The sequence below is a fragment of the Rousettus aegyptiacus genome, unplaced genomic scaffold (genome assembly GCF_014176215.1).
Source record: "Rousettus aegyptiacus isolate mRouAeg1 unplaced genomic scaffold, mRouAeg1.p scaffold_m13_p_7, whole genome shotgun sequence".
Taxonomy (NCBI): Eukaryota; Metazoa; Chordata; class Mammalia; order Chiroptera; family Pteropodidae; genus Rousettus; species Rousettus aegyptiacus.
Genome location: NW_023416310.1, coordinates 4355801 through 4374367, shown reverse-complemented (window position 1 = coordinate 4374367; position 18567 = coordinate 4355801). Strand labels below are relative to the sequence as shown.

At 36.5% G+C, this 18567-nt stretch overlaps 1 protein-coding gene across 4 annotated transcripts in view; it reads left to right on the top strand.

Annotated features, from left to right (window-relative positions):
* Positions 1 to 18567, top strand: part of ROCK2 (Rho associated coiled-coil containing protein kinase 2) — a 108239-nt gene that overhangs the window by 29028 nt on the left and 60644 nt on the right. For 3 of the 4 annotated variants that reach the window (XM_036224907.1, XM_036224906.1, XM_016127096.2), the window contains exons 2-3: positions 9936 to 10017; positions 11025 to 11125. In XM_036224907.1, coding sequence (XP_036080800.1) covers positions 9936 to 10017; positions 11025 to 11125 — 183 coding nt within the window. Of the gene's footprint in view, positions 1 to 9935; positions 10018 to 10169; positions 10201 to 11024; positions 11126 to 18567 lie in introns of those variants that run through there. The other variant, XM_036224908.1, reaches the window with a different exon arrangement.

The window sequence follows — 18567 nt, the reverse complement described above, 5'->3', positions numbered from 1 at the left end:
CAAAGGGGATAAAGGCATAATGAAAAACCATAAACAAAATTAAACTATACAAATGCCCATCTGCTCTAAACACAATTGATATGACAAGCAATAATAAAGAAAACATTGTAGTTTTTATTTGCTGAAAGCAAACAAAACTAAGAGGGAAAGTTAAAAGATAAACTGAGAAAAACCATATGCTCAAAAAGGCACATAATACCTTTTAAGGAGATGAATGTTTTCTCAAGGACATTCACATTTGAGCATCATATTTCCCTGGCTTTATCACATGCCACAATATTCTTAATATAAATTTACAATGCAACCTGAGATATAAGTAGAAGAATATTTTAAAGAATTTAGACAGTTTACTCGTCTATTAAATTCTTAATACTTATTTTGTTTTTATGTTTTAGAATCTTCATTTGATTATTTGATAAAATTTCAGGTTTTCCACAGAAATTCTCCATCTTGTTATCCTGAACATACTAATAGAAGTGGATTTGAAGTTTGTATTAAATTTTTGGATCTTCTGTAGGTCTAATTTAATAAATTTTTGTTTTCTCTTTTTGTGATATTTTAGTTTTATCTTTATGACTGCTAATGTTTGACTGCTAGACACCGTATATGAAAAACTGCTTTAATTAGGTAATATTGTCTTTACTTAGGATTTATGTTTTCTTCTGTCAGCCCGTTAGGATTGAGGTGGATGCCTTAATCTAGTTGCTAACTGAACTGAGTTGAAGCAGATTTTCAATCTTTTAAGGGCTGGTCTCTTTGGAAAGCCTGGGATTTTCCTTCTTGGTGAGTTCAGAACCCTTACTTTCTATGTTCCCAGCCCCAGGAGAGTGCTGGAATCTGCAGCTTCCCAGCTTCTGAGCTGCAGCTCTGCAGTCAGCTTTGGCCTCACCAGTTCAGGCCCCTGTGCTGCCCTCCCCATTTTGGTCTCAGTAGTGGGATTGGCTTGCAGCAAATTAAGTCTGTCTGTCTGGCTTTGATGGAGGTAGAACTCTCTCCGTTATATTGTTCATGTCCACATGTTTGTTGTTGTTGTTGTTGAGTTCTAGTTTAGGGACATTGGAATCTTTAGGAATTTGATATATAATGATTACTCTCATGATGAATTCTGAGCTATTTGAGAATTGTCAGGTGTATTGGTAAAATCTAGGATCCAGACTCAATCATAGGACAAAATGGACTCATTGTTCTGTGCAGATTTGGACTCTTTCAATAGAGTGTTCCTTTCTGTGTTTATTACAAGAATGAGAGTAGATGAGAATTAGTGTGTATCATTTATATGGATGTCGGCGATGTCTTTTATAAATTCTGACCCATGTGACTAAGCACAGGAAGTACAGGAATCTCCCACTTACAACTGCTTGATTGTGATCCCCAACTCCAACTCTAACCCGTCACTTTTAATAATGGCCAAACTTATGTGTAGGATTTACTAAGAGTTGCGGTTACTGTTAACATCAGGTGGCACAAATACAGTCAAGCAACTTCCCTTATAAAAAATTCACCACAGTTTGAGATCAGATTACCATAATGTGGAGTAAATTAGGAGAAATTAAACATGCCAAAACTTGTTATGTGGAAATTTACCAGGGAAAGAAAGTATCTTTAGGCCATCTTCATTTGACTTTTATTTTGCATAATTAGTTTAGCTCATTCATAAAATCCCTCAAAAAAAAATTTTGGCATAGCTTTTATATTAAATGATTGGTTACATACTTAGGAATGTTAAACTACATTTTTGTGTTTTACATTCTCTAATTTTTGTGATTTTGAGTGGGGTGGGGTGAGAGGAGCAGTTGGTAGGGAGGGTGACTGAAATAGGTGTTCAGGTATAGAGTCCTAATTTGTAGTACTATTTCCGTTGGAAATTAGAATTTGATTTTTATACATTTTGATTTCATTCACTGTCAAAGAACCAGATAGGTTCTGAAAAATGGATGAAGGTCATGTTGTAGGTCAATTAATGATTATCAAACCATGTATACGAATTAAGTATGTACATACACACATACAGGCATACAGTTTTTTTGTGTTTCATTTTCAGAAGCACTGGGTTAGATTCCAATATATTTGTTATGTAGGGATTTCTTTTAAGATAATGCCATCTGTCATTTTGGTGCTAGTTATACAAGAAAAGGTTAATGTATTATCTGATAGCATAGGAGAAAAAAGCATTTATAAAATGCGATGCTACTGATTTGACTACTTCATGTGTAGAAACCATAAGATCAATTGCAGATTTTTGGATTTTACTGTTTTCTTAAATATGAACTATTCAGTATGTCTTATAATACTTGAAACTAATAGAGGTCATTGTGGTTAGCTTTACTCACAGTCTTGGTAGTTTTTTAGGGAAACAGGGTAGTAAAGTAAAATAATGAGACCTCAGTTATCTATGTCTATTGCTTTGCATTGTTGACTTTCTTTGAATATGGATTTACTGTCATTCTTTTTTTCCTGGAGAAAACTTGCTTTCTCGGTGTATTATATTTTCCCATAAAGCCTACTGCACTTAATTCTTGTCTGTCAGCATTCGAATTGTTTCTATTGTACTTTCCACATGCTGTTGATATTTTCTAGATGTACTGTTTGGCTGCAGTATTACAGCTTTGCTTTCTGATGGAAGTAGGTCTGCTCACCAGGCTGACTAAGGTTTGGCTGCAGGGACATTATCAGCTCATTCATTTATGCTAGAGACATATTTGTTGAAATGATGTCCCAGCGCTATCAAATTAACAGCGGAGTTCTTTTACCTGTTTCAGTATTCCCTTGCTAAAATTGGAAAGTGAACTTATTTTGTAATTGTATCTTAAGTCCTTTGTGTTTGAAGGACTTTGTGTACATTCATCCTTTTAATATTTATTTAGCAATTACCACATGCCAAGCTCTGGATTAGATCCCGGGAATGTAGCAGTGACCAGAACAGATAAAAATTCCCTGCCATCAGTTTCCATTTTAATGGGGAGCTGGACAATAATAATTATCGTTTGTAAGTTAGCGATTGATGGTAAAGAGAAGAAAAGTAAAACAAAGAGGAAGCTATAATTATGTAAGGTATTCGCAGTTTAGATAGTGAGGTTCTCCTGAAATGTATCTCACTTCTGTAAAGCCCCGGTGGAAGTAGGCGAGCCAGCTGACCGGACACACGGATACGAGCATTTCAGACCGGAGGAAAGAGCAAATCCAAAGGTCTAGCGGGAGTCAAGAACATGCCTTATTCTGATTTAAAACACAAAACAAAAAGACTTTTTAGTTGGAAACATTTTCCAGTTTTCAGAAAAATTTAAAAAATTTTTGTATACAGGTTGCTTAGAGACCTCACTCAAGTTTTGTCAATTGGCCAAATAGTAATGTTCTGTAGATCAAAAGTATCTGACCCGGGCCACGCATTGCATCCAGCTCTCACGTTTCCTTAATCTCCTTCAGTTCAGAACAGCTCCACAGTCTTTCCTGAACTTCATGCTGTTCACAGTTCTGAAGATTACAGGGCACTCATTTTGTAGAATGTCCCTCAATTTGGGTTTGTTGAATGTTGTCCAGCGATTAGACCCAAGATACATATTTTTGGCTACAATTTCACAGAAGTGATCTGTTCTTCTTAAAGAATCCTATTTGGTGATACACTATCTATCCCATTAGATAGTGTTAACTTTGATTACTTGATTAAAGATGCTGTCTAGCAAGTTTCTGTTACTCCCCCTCTCATTTTTAAAGTAGAGTTTTGTGGGGAGTTACTTTGAGACTCTGTAAAGTTATGTTTCTGTTTCCACCTTCACCAACTAGTTTTAACACCCATTGGTGTTTCTCAGCTAAATTAATTTTTATTACGATTGTTGCCAAATGGTGATGATAGTCTGATTTGAGTAGTCCTGCATTTATTATTTGGCATTTTGCTGTAAGAAAGAGATTTAATTAATTATTAATTCATATCAGTTTGTATCAGGATCCCTGTTTTATTCCATGGGTTATACTCCATTAGCATCATTATTTATTTTAATATTCAAATCGTCCCAGATTTGCCACCAGGAGCCCTTTCATGCTGGCTTGTATGTCCTTTTGACATGTTCCCATCAATCTTTATGTACTTCTTTCCTTTTACAAGAAAATGCTTATCTTGAAATAATTACAGGTTTATAGGAAGTTGCAAAAGTAATACAGAATGGTCCTGTGTACCCTTCACTCAGTTTCCCCCACGGTTATATTATCTAACTATGCTACATTATCAAAATCAGGATGTTGGCATTGACATAATTCCTATGTGTAGTTCTCTTCCGTTTTCTCCCCTGTACACCTCTTTACTTTTGGCCTAAGGTGCAACAGATTAGCCTCCTAATCGCCCAGTCCTACTCCTGGAATCAGTCATTTCTCCAAGGGGCCCTAATTCCTTTTAGTGGAGATTAGTATTTTAAAATGCGATCCGGGTGCTAGGTAGGTTCATTGCTGCTGGAAGCGTCTCTGTACTCAGGAGACCTTTTCAGTGGACAGATTGTATTTTTATATCTTCATATATCGAAAACCATGAATTTAGAGATACTTACAATCTCAGGCTAATGCTATGTGTTCATTCTAGCTCTTCTTCCCCGCCGCGATGTTTGTACTTCTCCCATAGTGAGAGCTGGTATCTCTTGTCATATAGTCAGTAATTTGCCCAGTTCCTCCGTTTTAGTCAGCTCCCCGCTCCATGGGACTGTAGTGCTGCTCAGATGTCTCTTCTTGTGAAGGCCGCTACTCAGCTACCTTCCTACCCTATTTCTTCTAACTCCTTGTATGCAGGCCCTGTAGTGATTTTAAAGCAATTAGAAGGCCGGTGTGGCTGGAGCAGAACGAATGAGAAGGAAAGTAATAGGGGATGAGGTTTGAGAATTAATTAAGAGCCTCATAGGTCATGGCTGGGGATTCGTGCCCTTGGAGGTTTTGAGCAGAGGAGTGATGAGATCATCTCTCTCTGTTCCATTGAAATAATCCGAAGGGGAAGGGGGAGCTCAGAGTTACAAGCAGGGAGACATGACAGTAGGCTTTGCAGTGATACAAGTAAGATGCCAGTGTCTTGAACTAGGGTGGTGGTAGTGGAGTAATGAAAATGGTGGAACCCTGAGTTCATGTTTAAGGCAATGCTGCGGCATGAGTTGTAGATGTTTGGATTTAGGAGACAGAGAGACAGAGAGAATTGTTGGCCTGAGTATTCAGAAGGATGAAATTGCCTTTAACTGAGATGTGGAAGACCGAAGGACAAAGCAGTTGCGGTGGAAAGGAACAGGGCACAGTTTTGGACATGATCTTTCGAGATATTTATGGCGAGTGAGCATGTGGAGATCTGGATCTAGACGCAGGATTTTAGGTCTCCGGAATAGAGAGGATGCATCTGGAAGCCATCAGCACTTAGAGACAAGATGAGATCTCCTGTGGAGTAGTGGACTAAAAGAGAAGGGGCCCAAGGACTAAGGAGAAAACCAGCAAAGGAGACTGCGAAAGGGCAGCCAGAGAAGTACATGGCAAACCATGCGAATGTGTTGTCATCAAGGTCAGTGAAGAAAGACTTTCCAAGAAGTTGGTAGTGAAGGATCGCTCAAAGATGGTTACAGGTCAAATAAAATGATAATTGGGTTAACAATGTGGAGGTCACTGACGGTATGAGAGAGCAGTTTAGATAGTTTGGCAGGTGCTGTGGGGAGGGGAGAAAGCTGGAGTGAATGTAAGGAGAAAAGGAGAAGAAAAGCTGAAGACACGTAGTGTCAATACCTCTTTTGACGAATTTCCCTATAAAGGGAAAGAGAGAAAGGGGGCGATAGCTGTATGGGAAGTGGAGTCAAGGGATTTTTTTTTTTTTTTGAAGAGTAAGAGAAATAACATGCCAATGGCAGTAATCAGGTAGAGAATAGAGGTGCCAGGATCGCTGTGGTGGGGGGCAGAGGGGAACTGCTGTCGTGCTGTCTTTTAGTGGGCAAGAGGGGATGTGCGATTTAGTGCATGGGTGGAAAATTGGCTGTGGCGAGGACCATAATAATAGCAGGACAGAAAGAATATGTAGGTACAGATGCAGGACTGTAGACAGAGTTGGCGATGAAAGCTCGTGCAAGTTCTTAATGAGATAAGAAGCCAGGACCCTAGCTGGGAATGCAGTTGGGAGAGAGATTTGAGGTTTGAGGAGAGAGGAGAAAGTTTCAAATCATCCAGGAGAGTGGGAGAGAAAATGGGCCAGGGAAATAATCCAGGATTGCCAATCAGCTAAGGGCTCCTTGAGCATGGTTATGTGCTTAAGTCACGTTTAGCTGTGGAGGTACAAGTGCTGAGGAGAAAGAGAATTGGATTTAATCAGTGATGTGGTTTTTCCAGGAGACTATGATTAAGTGAGAGGAGCTAGAGGATAAGTGCAGGGCAGTGATTAAGATGATTGGCTGGAATTTAAGTTATATAAAGAGTAGACAAAGGAGCGGGGAGGGTGAAGCTCAGTGGGAAATGATAGGCTCCGCATTGAAGGTCCCTTTTGAATCAGAAGATTGTTCGAGTTGTATTAGAGTCAGCTGGAAAGATAGGAACGGTGGTTGGTGAGTAGGATGCTTAAAATTGAGGTTATGGAGGTGTTGCCATTATTGGTAATGATAAGGTTAAGGAGACCACAGGAGTGAGTGTCCACGACAATCAGAAGGATATCTTTTCACCGTTCTCTGCCTCCTACAAAACATGTGCTCCCCCGCGCCCCCACCCCAGATCGTCTGGCACTCCAGTAAATGTTGCTTCCAGCCAAAACTTGAATTGGGATCGTTACAGGAGTTCGAAATAGGTTATGTTTCAGTAGCGACATGAAGAGCTATAAATAATAAACAATACTGGATTGTCAGACTAGCGCTGTGATTTAGGCGTATTACATAGATGTTGAAAGTGAAGTTTAAAGAAAATAGTTTTTTTATGGAACGCATTAAATTAGTGATGAAATGGTTTTTGGTTCCATCTGTCAGTATCAAAGTTGTGCTAATAGGTTTAAATGTTAAAGTCAAATTTAAAACACCTTTAAACTATACATCTCTTCAATTATATAACCCTTAAACGCAAAGTTCGTATTTAGCTAATAATGAAAATAATGGAAATAATAATAACCAACATTTATTGAATGATTGAGCTTATGTATAGGGATTGTTTGCAGATGAAGCTGAAATTTAACTTCACAACTTGTGGAAAAATGATTTTTTATATTTAGATTCTTGGTGGGTGGAAACCATATGGGCAAACTTCTGGTTATATAAAATGAGAGAGAAGGGTCTGTTGGTTTGATTAACTGAACAATTGACTAGAAGCGGGCTTGGAGGACTGTTCTTTGTCATCGAGTGGAAATGTGACCAAGTTGTTTTACCTTCTGTAAATGAAGCACTAAGTAAACAAAGCTCTGTTTGTTTGTTTTACTTTGAAATTTTAAAAAATGCTGCACTAGCTCTGTGTCAAAGTGGCTTATTGCCTGAACGTCCTCCCTTCTTCGGAGTCTCCCTACTTCCCTCTGCCTCTCCCTCTCTCCTGCTCCCTACACACACACACACACACACACACACACACCCACACCCACACCCACCCACCCACCCACAAAGAGATAATAAATGTTGCTTTGTGTTGTTGGTCATTGTCATCTCCAACATTCCTTATTTACCAGATAGGCTTTGCGGTGAAATCCGATCCTTTTTTTCATTATAGAATGTCCACAAAGTGTGGGTTATTCTGCTTTTAGGTGACTTATTTTCTCTTTAAGTAGTCCAGTCTTCCCTGGAGTGCCTCTCTAATGGAGCACAACATAAACATCCTGCCTCCAGTGTACTTAGAATTTTGCTGTCAGACCATTTCGGCTTAAGAAAAAGATGCTGCTGAACTATATTATTATTATAATATCAAAATACTGAGGCTATGTAATTTTATTAATTTGCTTTTTATAGGTACCATGAATGAAGAATAGGAAAACTAATAAAACCAGCATTTTTAATGTATTTTCCTTGTAAATATTTATTAAATCCTGAATGAGCAGGTTCCTCCCCCCCCCAAAAAAAAAGTTCATGTATGATAATGAATTTTGTGAGTTAAAAAAAAAGGGAACATTCCTTAAAGGTCTGAGTTGTCTACAGTCAGTATTAGAATAGCAACTCTAATTTTATCTGCAGTAATTTTTCAGTTGATTACCAGTGTTGAATTGAGAGTAGGATGCAGACAGATGTATTTAATTTTTAGGAGAAAACATGTAGAACATAGTTAAAGTACTAGAAATACTAATATAGTCGAAGCAGCATCGCGCCCAGTCTCAACCCTTCTACTTCATAGTTGTGCAATTCTGGGAAATTAAGTTCTCTAAAGTTAATTTTTTTAAATTCAAAAATGATAACATCTGTAATCCTCTTGGAAAATCAAATAAATTAAGCGATTTTAACGGAATCGAAGTGAAATCGTATGTAACGTGTTCAGCCTGGTGTCCGAGTAGCGGCCGCACCGCCGTCACGGTGGGGCTTCCGCGGCCAGCGCGCCCACGGGCTTCACGTAGCTCTTTGACTGATCCTCCTTCTGAAACATTAGCCACAACAATAATGTGATTCTTTGCACATTTTTAAAATGAAATACCCTGTAGTTAGAGGCTGTCTAGTTGTAGAGATTTCAGTCTCTTCTTAGGACCAGGACTGGGGGTGAGGTGAATGAAGCCAGTGAGGCACTTGCCTTGGGCGCAGAACTTAAGGGGATGTCAAAAAATCACCATGATTAAGATAAATACTATTTTATTGCAAAAATCCATGAACAAAATATAAAAATCAAGGTTTTTAATAAAGGCAGGCACTGGAAGGATGCTGCGCTCAACCATATTGGTTCATGAAGCTATAGGTAGCTAAAGGTTTATATAAGCAAACAGGAAAACTGTTCTGATTCTTCATTAAATTAGCTACTCAGGCATACAGTGAAGTTTATCCATGTTGTGCAAAATATGTACAAGACACTTTTCACCCAGTACTCTCTTCTTGTTTTCCTAGGTAACTTTTTTTCTTCAAGTTAAGATTCTTTTTTGTTTGATGGCAGGATTAATTTAGTTTGTCGTTTAATTTGGCTGACAGATCTTAGACTAATGTACTTACAAAGCTATACCTTAAAATAAGCTTAAGGATTTTATGCAACAGATATTGATAAATGATAGCAGATCAATTAAGATCAATTCATATGACTTAGATTTTTTTAGGTAAAATAGAAAGTACTATAAAAAATAAAATGGAGTCTACGTAAGATTGAGAAGTTTTTCTGTGTGTATGTAGGATGTCTTAAAAAAAATTTGTGTTTTGTTTACTAATGATGGATTTGTTTGGTCCCACTATTTTTAGTTTTGCATTTGTATTTAGAGTTGTGATAACAGGAGGAAATGTATTATAAATTCATTTAAATAACATTTCCTGGTTACTTATCTGTACAGCAGACACACAGAAATATATTTCCTATTCTTTTGTTGCCCGCCGACATGAGCATGATAGCGCCTAGCTTATCCACTAGCGAGGATCAAAATTGACGACATGTGAAATGCTTTGCACAGCACATGGCACAAAGTAGTCAGAAAAGTTCCTATTACTAATTGCAAATACTGTATCGACTTGTGTAATTTAGTTAGTTTTTGGTAGATAGGCTATAAAGTTTAGGCTATTACAAGTTATTTAGTCAAGTTATTTTATATTTTTAAAATATTTAAAATATTGCATATTTTAAAATGACTTCTTTCAGCTGAAAGAACAAAAGGAAACATAATAGAATCAGTCCTCATATCTGATAGAAGTTAGGAAACTAGTTAAAAGTGTTGGATATGGAGCTACTGGGCAATTTCACATCCAAATGGATTGACAGTTATTCAGCAAGAACAACGTACGATAAAGACTTTTTTCTGAATGCTTGGAAATTGTAATGACACTCTTTTTCCTCTTTTAACTTTTTGTTAATAGGATGGCTTAAATTCCTTGGTCCTTGATTTGGATTTTCCTGCTTTGAGAAAAAACAAGAATATAGATAATTTCTTAAATAGATGTAAGTATGTATAAACTTTATATTTGATCTCATAACTATAGTTTGATGAGATTTGTTTGATATTATTAAAATTAATAAACTTATTAACTTATTAAACTTAAGTTTTTTTAGGTTGCTAATTGATTTAAATATTAATATTCTTTATTTTAAAGCAAAACTGCAGAACCAATTGCAATATATAAGGTAGGTAAAGTTCAAGAGTTTATATAAATTATTGAGGCTAGTGATTTCAGGTTATTTATGGCAGTTCGAAGAGAAGTTATAATATTAACAATCTAAGACTTAGCTTTACATTCTTTGGAAGACTTAATGAGCTTTATGTTTGTATAAATGTAGATATTTCAGTCTTGATAATAAGAGGTAATGTGATAACAATTATTGCCATATATGTGGTACTCCTCTAAATATCTGCCAGTATTGATGTCACAATGAAGGTATAAATTAAGTTGAATTCTAATAAGAAATTCTAAAAAGTAATTAACATATACTTTATACCAACACAGTAAGCTCTTTAATTGGGAATTGTCAGAGTCTGGCCTAATTTCCTAATTAAACAATCTTGTCTGTAGTTTATAATATGTGATTACTTTTTTCAAAGCAGTAGGCTACCAAAATTCATTACTAAGATTGGCCTTGCAGGTGATATTATAGCAGCTTTATTCTGTGATTCCAAATTCACTTCAGGATTGCTTGGGTCATCACCGTTTCAGCTGTCATCTAACTTGCTAAGCAACAGAGTCAGAAACGGAGTAGCTTAACTGCTACTTTTTGGTAGGCAGTAGTGTTTGTTTATGTGTTAATAAAACATAGAGTTTTGATTCTTCGATGTAAATAAAGTTAATGTATATCTTAGACTTTTAAATGGCAGCCTTTAAAAACTAACAGATTTAGATGAAAACCAAGCCTACTTTCTTGAAAGAAAGTTTGTTTACGAATATGGTAATATTTTTAAATATTGTTTGTAAATATGATTAATGTTAAAAAATGGTGATTTTTTTTTATTATAGATGAAAAAATTGTGAAAAAAATCAGAGGTCTGCAGATGAAGGCAGAAGACTATGATGTGGTAAAAGTTATTGGAAGAGGTGCTTTTGGTGAAGTCCAGTTGGTAAGAAAGTGTTGTGTTCTTTTTATTTAGTTCATTTTTGAAGACATGGTTTTGTGAAATGTTATCAGTAGCCCCCGAGTAAACCTAATTTCTGTGCCCAGACATGCCAGCATTAGCTTTCTGAGCTCGGTCAAGTCCTTCCAGCTCTGAGAGCCTCAGTGTCTTCATCATTGAAAGGGGGCAGTTGTGCTGTAAACACCAGCCTCCTCCAGCTCCGAAACACTGATTGAGAATAAGGCCAGCTGGGCTCTGCGTGTGATCTACTTAGCAGTTAATGTTCCTCCAGAACTAGTAGTATTTTCGTAGTGTGTTCAGATTAATAACATCTCTGCTTAATTAACTGAGATTTAGAAACCCAAGAGAGACATTTTAATAACTAAAAGCAAATAGGAAATTTATCTTTGCAGGTCAAAATGGTACCAACTGAAAACATTATAAATGTTTGCAATATATATTTACAGTATTTTGAGAAACTATAAATAATATTCCTATTTTTATCACCTGAGTTTAAAATGCTTCTGTTTTTGTCCTTATAGTTAAATGACAGAGTCAAATTCTGTTTTTTTACCCAGCAGTGTTTTTGCTCATCTTCATGGGGCACTGAAAGAAGCAGTGATCGCTATGTACATGCACAGCTTTCTCTAGGAACAAGTCGTGACAGACTAACATTTGTCTTTTCCTTTTATTCCTTCTTTCTTTGATAGGTTTTTTGAACTTGGAGATCAGGGTAGTACAACAGGTGAAATATATATAATAAATTTGAAAAAGCCTGACATACTTGAGGACAATGTGGAAAAATATCAGTGTTATGCATATGGGTAGGCAGCTTTATAACAGATGTAAAAACTGTATTCTAATGAGGCTGGCGAAGGCAGGAAAGGTGCCTTAGACAAATTCCCAGGGACAGGTTCTAGGCTTCTCTCATTAAACATTCTATTCATGTTTTGATGGAGACAGTAGTCTCATGTTGAATAATTTTGCTGATGAGTTAAAACTGAAGTATGAGGATTATTTTAGATGAGCCAAAATCCAGAAATCATCAATTAAGAAGACGGTCAGATAGAAGTGAAATTTAACCAGAGTAATAACCTATACTGGGATATAAAGAACTCAAGGAATAGATTGCTTAATAGTAAAGATGAATTAAAGAACAGTTTTCTTTGACTGTCAACCAGGCGAGAGTCGTTAGTGATGTGGCCACCCAAAACAGTAAAGGAAGTTTGGACTGCTTTAATATAGTTTCTAAGTTTTTCATTCCATAAGGACACCAGTTGGATTGGTTTAGGGCTTACCCTACCAGCCTCGTTTTAACTTAATCACCTTTTTGTAGGCGCTTTCTCCAGGTACTGCACATTCTGAGGTATTGGAGGTTTAGGGCTTCAAAATAGGAATTTGCTCGTGGTGGGGGGGGGGGGGACAGTGACACATAATTCACCCCATAACAGTATATATGTGTGTGTTGGGATAAACTTCAGTGATAATACCTTTTCCACCATGATATGCATGCTTGCTTTTTTTATCTTTACCAAATTGTCTTCTATATAACCCTCTTATCTGTGAAAGAGAAAGTTACAAATTTAAGCCTTGCACATTCTTCTTAAGGTACATGGATAGTCTTCATCTATATTAATAGAATTTACATTGTTCTTCACATATTACTTGGGTTAATTGATTGGCAAATATTGCATGCCAGGTGCCATTATACACATTGGCAGTATTTTATATAGATACTCAAACAGGGCATCTGCATTCATGGAGCTTTTATTTTGAGCTAGCCAGTATTATAGTTTCAAAAAGAAACTGTTCTAAGTTCTAAAAATGGAGTTATGAATTGTCCTTCTCAAACATAATGCATATGTGGTAGGAATTATATGATTATTTGAGGGAAAAGTATAAAAAGTTTTCATGCTTAGCATTTTCATTTTTAAAGTTATATGTAATTATTTTGGTGTGTAGGGATCTTATCTTTAAGTTGTTTTTGTGATATTGCCTACTCTGTACTTAAGAAAAGTGTTAAGTGACATTAAATTTTTCGTAGTAGTTTTATTTAAAACTACACACATTAATATATGAATACATTCTCACCCTCAAAGGTCTAAATTGCTTAGAATTAGGTAGAGTAAAATGTGTGAAAATCTGCATTTACCATGTCTTCTCTGTTCCCAGTTTTCAGATACAAAGGTAGCCAGCCTATTGGTATCCTTTTAGTGCTTTGGTAATTAGAAACATTTGAAGACTGTTGGAAAATTAGTGTAAGTTATTTTCAGTGAATAGTTATATTTTATCCTAATTATTTTTATTCTAAGGAAATTAAAACCTTTATTGAGTTACAAAAATTGCATCAATTCTATTTATTCTCCACTGAAATAAAAAATTCTTTTATTTATACGGTGAATGTGTTCATAGTGGAATAATAAGAAAATAAGCCAACATTATATTTCTTAAAATCACCTGCAGTCCCACTATGAAAAATAACTACTTTTATTACTTTGATATGTAACTTTCCAACTGTCGTTCCTAAAAATATGGATAATATGTGTATGTCATATATATATGTATATTAAAGGATCATATTATGTACATAGTTTTATAACTTGTATTTTTTATATAACAATAAATAGTAACACATACTTTTATAGCAGTTACAACATGCCCTGCAGGCTTCTAAGCAATTTATATATAGTAACCGATCTTCATGACATTTCTTCTAGATAGATACTATTACTTTCACGCACTCATGTTATAGATGGAGAGATTCAGGTAGAGAAGATAAATAACCTGTCAGAATTCACATAGCCACTCAGTGGTTGAACCAAGATTTAGACTGAGGCAGAGGACTCCAGAGTCCATTCTCTTTGCTGTATGGCCAGAACCATTTTTTCATAACAAATACAGACTTCCGGTGTAATTTTATTGGCCGTGCCGTGTTTCACTTTCATCTTATTCTTCACATATTCAGGCTCTTCTTGACCAATGTTCAGTTCTTTTTTCTGGAAACACCATGTTTTCCCATGTTCCTAGCTCTTCTCAGTTTCCTTAGTGGTTCATTCTTCACCTGGCTTCTAAATATTGTACAGTAAATCCTGACTTAATGTCCTCGATATGGGTTCTTGGCAACTGCAACTTTAAGCAAAATGACATACTATAACGAAGCCAATTTTACCATAGGCTAATCGATACAAAGAAGAGTTAAGTTTCTACATCATATTTCTAGTCACAAAAATATCATCAAACTTCTAAATAAAGACCCAAAACACTTCTAATATTAACCATGGAAATAAATGTGAGCTATACATACACTTATGAAAGATAAATAAAAACAAGTAAGTTTTTCCAACCCACTTATCCTAGTTCAGGGTTGAGGGTGGCCAGGGCCTCTCCTAGAGGCTCAGGGCACAAGGCAGGAACCCACCCTGGACAGGATGCCCTTCCATCTCAGGGTGCACACCCCCCCCACACCCCCATGCCTCCACACCCACACCCTCACTTACACTGGGACAGTTTAGACAGGTCAGTTAACCTAATGTGCACATCTCTGGGATTTGGGAGAGAATCAGGGTCCCCAGAGAAAACCCACGTGGGTTGGGGAGAACGTGCAAACTCCGCTCAGACAGTGGCTTCTAGCTGGGAACTGATTTTTTTTTTCTTCTCATCAACATTATAACAAACTGACGTTGAATGAAACAACATTATTCAAGGGTCTCCTATAGTCCCCAAAGACTGGACTCTTGTTTCTTTGATCTGCATTCCCTCCCAAGTGAGCTCATGCATTCCTGTGACCGTACATACAATCTGTGTAATGGCAAGGCTCACATTTATACCTACTGCTCAGAACTTTCTATTTTGCTCTTCAGACTCATATCCATGATGGCTTATTTGACATCATTGGGATGTGTCACAAATATCTAAACCATGTGAAATTAGAAACTAGATTCATCCACGAACCCGTCTCACATATCCTCCCCATTTTAATAAATGGCCCCAGTATCAACCTAGTTGCTCAAGCCCAAAATTAGGAGTCACTACTGATTTCTCTTTTTCTCATTTCTTATATTTAATTTTTCACTAAGTTCTACTAATATTTCTGCAGTCTCTGTTTTTGGTATTTATTGCCGTCACCTTTATCCAAGATACTCTTTCATTCCTAGTCAGGTATGACCATCTACTTTTGTATTCCGCTTTGTTTTCCAATTCTGCTAACAGTGATTCACCATTGTACAATTGATTTTGGATTAGGGAGTGCTGATGGACAAAATACCAAGACCATGCATATTAAATCTTCTGCACATTAGTGCTATTCAAGCTCAGCTGAACCTATGATGTTACTCTTTGGCAGACTCTTTCCGCTATCCTTCATATCCTTGTATTTTCATGTACCACTCGTACCCCCAATACCAGTGTGGGTATAATAGAATCAACTATGGGGCTTTTGCTAACATCCATATTTTGTTTTATTCTGTTTTCTTTTTTTGCCCATCTCCCTGTACTGAGATATATAAAGAAGGGGAAGTAGAAATCTGATCTGCCTAATACAGACTGCTGCCACATTGATCCTTCTAAAATATATTCATTGTGTCTCTCTTTGCATTTCATGGCTCCCTTGCCTACTAAATGAATCATGAAGTCTTCATCCAGGTCTTCTAGGCCCTCTTTTAAGAAGTCACCAATTTTATCTTTTTAACCCTTATTTTCTGTTATGCCATTCATTCATTCTGGATAGGCTTCTGATTTCAGAGCATGCTCTTTGTTTACCTGCCTCTTTCTTCAGTCAGACAGTGCTCTGTCTTTCAGTGCTCATTTTAAAAGAAAAAACTTTTCCGATTCCCTTTACTCTCTTTCCTACCCTTTTACCTGAGTGATCTCTCCTTTGCATCTTTTAGTTATACATTTGACCCTCAAACAGTGTGGATTTTAATTAATTAACTGCACAGGTGTAGGTCCACTTATGAGGATTTTTCTAGTGACCCATGTCTGTGCAACCAGATCATATCTGTGATTGGAACTTTTTTTTTTTTTTTTTTTTTTTTGCCTTTTTATATCGTGCAGCACAGAACCTGAAACGTAGAAAGTTTTCGTTGAAGTGAATTGACTGTGATCCTTCCTGATCCCTGGGCTCAGGTGCTTCCTGGGGATTAAGTGTGCTGAAGGGGGATGTAGGCTCTCAGTGACAGGACAAGGCAGATGTGAGATGAGGATCTTGTTCTTTCTTTTCCCTCCTATTGGCTTGCTTTTAATTTAATTGATTTTAAACTAAGCTTTTAAAGTGGAATCAACCAGGAGGAAAAAGTGTGGGGAAATGGTCTTCTAACATTTGTCATGTAAATGCAAATATTTTATTCCTTTTTTGGAAAAAGACAGGCTCCTTGGTGGTTACAAAGCTATTTCTGAGTTGCAAAAATTATCTTACTCCCTCCATGTTTTTGTAATTCCTGTCTTCCCCCATTTGGTCTCAGCTGCCACAACCAGGCCAGACAAAAAGCACAAGGACACTCTTTTCTTTCATCTTTAGCGGAAACCTTAACAGCACACAATAACTGCTCCAGGTCTGTCAAGTAGATACATTGGATCTTCTTATTTAAAAAGTTGTCTATTGTTTTGATGTTAAAAATAAATTTGTAAGCTTCAAATGGACCATTTTGTTTAGAATGATTTTCTAAAAGATTGTGTCCACAAATGTTTCAGGAGAAACATTTTCCAAGCATGTCTCTGGTACACTTTAGAATGTTTCATATACTTAATTTTTAAAGTACATATTAGCTGTAGGAATTACAAATATAAGAAAAACAAATATAAGAAAATGAAAATCATCCAGAATTCCGTCAGCTTAAACCCACTGTTAACTCTTCTTGACCCCCCCTCACTCTTGCTCTCCCTACTCCCTGCTCTTTTGCGCCCCCCCCCACCCCCCATATATAGTCAATTACATGGTGCTTTAGCACTTTTGTCCTTCAGATACTTATAGACTAGTGACATGTAAACAAATGCATGTAAAGCTTCGTAATGAAATGAACTAAGTTCCATTTAACTAAGTGCCCTTTGTCTGCGGTGGAGTTAGCTAACATTTTCGTTGAGAATATTCTCTGTGCTAAGTATTAATATTCATTATCTCATTTTATCTTTGCAACACTTCCATGAGATTCTTATATAGGTGAAGTCACTGAAATTTAGAGGAGTTAAGTCAATTGGCCACATAATTCATAAATAGCTAGGAATTTTGCCCAGGTTTGTTGACACCTAAATCCCTGTTTTTAAGCAGTACTCTGTACAGTGTGACAGTGAATAGCTATTCTGACTGTTTATCCATCCATGTTCAATAGAAGAAAAAGAACTAGAGAACAAGGGAATGTACAGAGGTGCTGAGGGAGATTATATAATAGTCATTCAGACAGTGACCTATTCAGAAGGACGGTCAGTAGAATCCAGCTTTCCTAAAGTCATGGTGCTTTATTGCAGTGCTCTGTAATATTAGTGCTAACGAATTCTAAGGGTATGAGGTAGATGTTTGGCATGAGTACAGCTATTGCCTCTTAATGTTTGTTTTGTAGATAAAGGCCGTAAGCTGGCAGTTCCTGTTATGAGTCAGTCAGTTAAGTGTCCTATCATAGTTGTGTAAATGAAATTCGGGCCTTACTAATGAGAACATCTAGCCAAAATAGTCTTTATTTATTAGTAGTCATATCTGTTAATCATAGATACGATTTTGTTGAGCTGGACAGTTCAGCATTGTGCCAATCACTAGGCATTTCCACAGATCCAAGTTTGTATTCTGTTCCTAAAGGAGCTTATGAAGCAGACATGTACACAACTAATTGTAGTATTAGATTATAGTCCGTACTGTGGAAGCACAGAGAGGGAGACAGTTTTACATGAAGAATCACCAAAACTAAAGCTAATATCATTTTCCTCATATTTAGAAAATCACCTTATACCTGTGTTGTGTAATTTTGTTTTCTTAGAACAAATGGCCTTTCCTTCTTGGTTTATTTTTGTTTGTTTAGTTAATTCACATGTAGAAGACTAAACATATAAACAAATACTTAACTTCTACCAGCTAACAAATACCTTAGTTTGTTCATAGCTGTACTTTTCAGCAAATCCTTAAAACTTTTCATGGTCTGAATCAAGCATAAACAATATTGTGCTATAAATTAATTGATTGTCTCTTGTTTTATGGACTGCTTTTTCTAATGAAGTTAGGAAACATTCAAAATCTAATTTGTTAGAGTGAATGAAGGTTTAAAGAGCAGCATAAGCATAGAAGAGAGAGTACCCTAGCAACTTCTTTTTAGCTAAACCCAACGTCTTTTGGAGTTTTCTGTTGATTGCTTTTTTTCCTGATAAGTCACATTTTCCTTTTTGCCTATACAGCAATTTTAAAATAATACACTGGTCCTTGTAAATATGTGATAGAGACTCCCGGTTTTGTGATTTTTCTTTGACGA